At 41.4% G+C, this 5,700-nt stretch overlaps 1 protein-coding gene across 2 annotated transcripts in view; it reads left to right on the forward strand.

Annotated features, from left to right (window-relative positions):
* The window catches only part of KCNMB2 (potassium large conductance calcium-activated channel, subfamily M, beta member 2), a 16,064-nt gene extending 11,658 nt beyond the window's left edge, over positions 1 to 4,406 (forward strand). The window contains exon 4 of one of the 2 annotated variants that reach the window (XM_008937769.1): positions 3,400 to 4,406. In XM_008937769.1, the coding sequence (XP_008936017.1) occupies positions 3,400 to 3,684 (285 nt within the window). In that variant the 3' untranslated portion in view covers positions 3,685 to 4,406. The remainder of the gene's footprint in view (positions 1 to 3,399) is intronic. The other variant, XM_008937768.1, reaches the window with a different exon arrangement.
* The last annotated feature ends 1,294 nt before the right edge of the window (positions 4,407 to 5,700 follow it).

A 5,700-nucleotide genomic window follows, 5' to 3' on the forward strand; every position in this document is an offset into this window, starting at 1 on the left:
ATCTATAGCCCAGGGAGGAGTCTGCCTGGTGTGGAATGGGAGCAGCGATGTCCTGCTGCAGTTCCAAGCAGATCCACTTCTGGGCTGGAAGTGGACAATTCAGTCATCTGCTGTCAATATGAGGACAACACAGACACAAGGGTCCTACTTCAGCCCTTGGGTCAAACCTGTTGCAGTCTCCAAAAGAGAAGCAAATCGACATCCTGGCCACTTTATCACAAAGATTGCCAGAGCACTTCTTGTCAAAGTTTCCAGGCCTGGCATGGGCACAGACCTCAACCACAGACATATGACAAAAGCCATGTAGTTCAGTGCCCAGCCTGACCTGAAGGCTTTTCTGCCAATAGCATTTTCAGTGTAACACCATTCATTTAAATGAAACTGCCCCCGGGTTGCCTGGAGATGTTATGCAATCTCCATCCTTGGATACAACCATAACTTGACTGGATAAGTCCCTGAGGAACTCTACACTGAGCAGGGCATTGAACTGGCCATATCATAGTTCATACAGGCTACCTGTCCAATACTTAAGTTAGGAAAATAGAGCTGGAAACATAGTAACAATTTCTCTTTGCAACTGCCTAATACATCCTTCTCGTGATCAGATTGCATGTAATGCTTTTCTCACAGAAGCCTCACTTGAGGCAGAGTGTCAGACATCATTTACTTTCAGATTCACAGATTTCCAAGTGTTTGACAGTGTAGAGGTGTAATAAAACAGCATGGATTTACTAGTCTGCTTTCAGAGGTAAAGCATAACAATTGTGGATACAAGATTCCCTGACAGAAGACTAAGTGAAGACCAAACCAAAGAAAAAATCAAAACATCCATTATCCCCATCTACTTACTCCTTTACCAATGACCTATGCAACTCGGTAGACACCAGCATGGGAGAGCCAGTCCTGTGCTACTCCTGGCATCTCAACTGAGGAAGCCAAAGGTACCCCACAACCACAACCTAATGCACAGAGAGAATCCTTGTGCCAACGAGCTCCTCAAAGCTGAGGCCAAGATGCCTCCAGGAGCTCAGAACTGAAACAAGGCAGATAGCACGTGGAGCAAAGGGTACCCATGTCTTGGGGAGCACATGGGGGACGACAGCCTGGAGAGAGAAATGGTTTCAGCACAAGGAGCCTGACCAAAAGGCAAAGTAAATCAACTTCCCTTGCACAACTGCATTTCATAGCTTCACACTGCCAGACTCTCATGTGACAGGCAGCCCAACCACCCTGACACAGCCAGTGGCTCTGTGCTATCAGGGGTAGGAGGCAATAGCTCAAGTTCTGCTTCAGTACCAGGTCTCCTCCAAAAATGCTTGGAAAATACTCAGACTTGCAGGAAATCAGACCTCCCCTTGCTGCACTCACAAAAATTCTGCAGACTTTGAGTCCAGGAACCTATCATCGTTTGGGTTTTCATGTGCTTGCTTGTTTCTGTCAAGGGGGAAGAGCTGGACTTTGGCAAGAGTGGCCAAGTCCTCATGTTATCTCCTCCCTCAGGATACTTTATGGGATTCAAGAAACAATGTATAGTACCCAAGCTGAAAAAAAACAACTCAACAAACTAAACAAAAAACATCTGAGCTAGAAATACTCCTGCTATGACAGCAACAGCACATTTAGCAGATGAAAATGTATGCTTCGCTGAGAAATTTCCCCTACTTACTAGATTGTCATCTATTAAAGAGTCATAGGTACTGGAAGAGGGCTTGTGGCTTTAGATATTTAAGACAAGGCTGGGCAGAGTGCAAGAGAACATCCTGGAGGGAGCAGACCTTCACCACAAGGAAGATGGATGAGATATTACTGCTGATACTTTCCATCTCTAATTTCTAGAGCTCTATGAAATATTCATAATGACACTGATGCCATCCTCTACCGTTAATGCTCCAGTCTGCTAACGCCAGACAATCTTGCTGTCATGCTTCAGATCATATTCTGTGCTAATCAACTTGCCAATGAATCAAATCCTGTTATGAGGTTAATCTTTTGATCATTATTAGGACCAGAGATTTGTCACAGTACATTACAAAAAAGTCACAGTATAGTCATGAAAAAAAACAGAGGGACATTTATAAAGTACATACATCACAAAAAATAATCATCAAAATGCATGAGTCACGTTACTTTAATCAAAACATTCTTTCCTTTGCAACACTCACATTGCCTCATTAAATTATCTGGAGCTGCTGTAGGTGGTCACCCTGGACAAGCATGTTCAGAAGCACAGGCAGAGAGCATGATGGGCACCCATGATCACCCCCTAAACTGCAAGGGAGAAGTGACCTGCTGAGATTTCCACCCCTCATGAAGCAATTCTTGCCTGGGTAGGGAATTTGATCAAAAGCTTGTGCAGGTGTAGGAAACCTTCAGATGTGGAAGGGATATCTGGAAGACAGGAAGGAGTGAGGAGCCCTGTGATGCTCCCATCAGTCCTCTTCCAGACCACCAGCAACAGCAAATTCAGGTGTTTCTGCTCTAGGTCGAAACCCAGATGTGAGCTCAATCCTTGTGTGTCTGCCCATCACCCCACCAGTACAATAACTCTTTGCAGGGAGTGGTCAACACAGCCCAAAGTCACTGTCCCGCATGTTCCATGGAATATCTTCAACAGATGGAGTCTATAAACTAGTTTTGTAGTTAACTTGCCTTTAGTGTTCTTTGGGAATGCTAGGTTGAAACTGTTAGATAGACCCAGCCCCAAATCTTTTTTTTGTGATTGGGACTGAAATTCAAGAAGCATCTTCAAAGAGAAGGAACTGTTGGACTTAAGCTGGAGTCAAGTGTGAAAACAAGACTAAGGTCCAGCCTGGTAGTCAGACTGATCTTCAGCTAGAGGGTGAATGCAAGTCCTTTGGGTTGTCAGTAGGAAAACTCCATTTTCTCCTAGGCTACTTGATCCTACTTGAGGCATTACCTCCAAGGAAAAATTTGTATAAAGGTCTCTCTTTAGCTTTCTCCTGTGTGGGTGAACTCCAGTGCCCACTACAATTGCCTTGATCTGATCCAAGTGAGATCTGAACTACTAAATTTATATTTACAGAGTCAATTACCCACCTAACTGCAAGCATACACACACCACTTAAGATGAAGTGGTACTTCATCAGTTCCATTTTTGCATGCGTAAATTAGCAATAATAATACATTCACCTATCTCTTGAGGCTGCTGTGCAGATTAAAGCATTAATATTTGTACAGCACTTGGAGAATCTCCAATGGGAAATTCTGTAGATGTGCAAAATATTGAGTTTTGTCTGTGATAAATTTATTATTAGCTTAATAGTATTCCACTCCTATTATGAAAAGCATAATCATCTTGAGATTTTCCTGTTCAGCGCCTGAAAACAGACATTGTATCTGGTTTGGAGGTGCATTTCTTTCTCTCCGATTTCTTCCCAGTGTTCGTACATACCCCAGTGTGGCAAGAATTACGAGGAATCCATGTCGCTCGTGAACGTCGTGATGGAAAACTTCAGGAAGTACCAACGCTTCTCCTGCTTCTACGACCCTGAGGGCACTCAGAAGAATGTGATACTAACCAAACTGTACAGCTCCAACGTGCTGTTCCACTCCCTCTTCTGGCCCACCTGCATGATGATCGGCGGGGTCGCCATCGTCGCGATGGTGAAGCTAACTCAATACCTCTCCCTCCTCTGTGAGAGGATTCAAAGGATTAACAGATAAACCCAAAAACTTCTCCAAGATTTAATTACAGCGAAAATACTGTTTTCTCATTCTTCACCAAAGAACCTTAAGTTTGTAATGTACAAGTCTGTTATAAGTTCCTTACTATGTTCTTATAAGTAGAGCAATAATGCAAAAGCTGTTCTATATGCAAACATGATGTTGTTATTATGCAGACAACTGAAAAAAAAAAAAAGTACTGGTTTGTGTTGATTGTCTATATGATCTTGTTTTATGCTGAGACTAGTACTTCTTTCTTTTCTACGGCCAAAATAGGGCTCAGTGTGACCATCTGCCAAGCTTAGTCAATTGTTATTTTCAGTGTAAAGGATTCTGGGGAAAATTCACCACTGGGCAAAGGGTAGCCAACCACTTGCACATCACTGAGCTCTCATGTCTGGCTCAGTCCATTCAACAGATTTGCAGCTCTGTGTTTTTATTATAGGCTGCAAGGGGGGGAAGAATTGATGGTGTCTTTTTATGCTAAGATGGCAAAAGAGGGATGTGTTTTGAGGCCAGGATAAACATACAGTATTTTCAGCCTCAGTAGGATTTGGTGATGTTTTGTGTTTGCTCCCCCAGTTCAGAAGTAAATTTACCCTATGGTGTTTAAGGTCTTTTGGAAAACACTTTGGAGTTCTATTTTATTTAGTGTTATATTTCCTTCTGTCTTATCAACATCATCTTTGTCACTTGCAGAAGTGGCAGCCAAAAAAAAAAAATCACCTTGTTCCATTTTCTGTTCTCATTTGAGCCCTATTGATGGAGATGGGACCAGAATTCCTTGTGTAAAAGTTTATTACCCATTTGTCTTGTATTTGCTACCATATCACTGTAAAGAAAAAGATAACACAATCAGCTATTTTTTCATTTTTTACTTCCAACTATTTTAGATTTTTTTACGTGATATATATACAGATATATATAAAGAAAAAGCTATATTATATCTAGTTGTGTATTGGAACTTGATTATGGGGTTTCTTTATTGTTTTTACCCACTGGAAAGTGAATATAACTCATGTATTTATAACCTTCACTCTTGCATAGTATCATAACATGGAGGAGCTGCACTGTAGGATCTTATCCAGTATTCATGGTGGTGTTTCAGTCAAAGGTCTCTATTGCTGTGACATCAGAACTGACAGAAAGCTCATCCAATTCTATGGCTCCGTTAAAAGAACCGTTAGATAATCATCATGAAGTCAGGAGAGATTTCCAGACGTTAACTCAGTATGCAGTGCTGTCTGGCCCAAATTATGATTTAAAAGGCCCAGGTGCAATGATTTATTGGAAAACCTGAGATTCTGACTAAGATGTTGTCCTATCTGTCACATATTTGCCACAAGGATCTTACCAGCATCATTTCACAAACACTAATAGTCATGAATTCTGCATAATTCCTATTCCCCTGTAGAAAACATTCCTTCCTGGGTTTTAAAGACATCTCCTACAGTTTCTCACTTTGCACCCAGCCTGAAGGACAAACACGAGGCAGCTTCTGTGAGCACCCTATGAACTCACTACCCAATAGTTCAAAGAAACCAGTCACAGACTTGTTCAAACCAAGAAACTAACTTTCTTTCCCCTTCAGAAGGACTGCAAAGCAAGCATTCTGATTAGTTCATTTCTACATTTCTACCTTTCCACAATATAGCATTAAAAATTTCAAGATGTTACAAAACTTCAAAAGTCATGCAAGTGTAACGTGAGCTGTAAAAAGAATGAGTTCTCAGCAGTGAAAATGAACCTGCAATCTTGTAATCAGTAGTATAATTTTCCTTAGGTAAATAAATTCCTGGAGGGTGGGGGGTATAATCAGGGCTCCAAAAATATGTAATAAAAATATTAAATTAAATCTTCCAGATTTCAATATCTTCTGCCTTCAGATCTGGCTTCTCTCAGACTTTTCTTTGCAGCTGCTATTACCAAGAAGTGAGGAGTGCGGATGCAACAGAGAATTCATAAAGGTTTACTTGAAAAAAACGTGGGTTTGATCCATCTGTGTGATCAGCAGGA

The sequence above is a fragment of the Merops nubicus genome, unplaced genomic scaffold (genome assembly GCF_000691845.1).
Source record: "Merops nubicus isolate BGI_N331 unplaced genomic scaffold, ASM69184v1 scaffold2273, whole genome shotgun sequence".
Taxonomy (NCBI): Eukaryota; Metazoa; Chordata; class Aves; order Coraciiformes; family Meropidae; genus Merops; species Merops nubicus.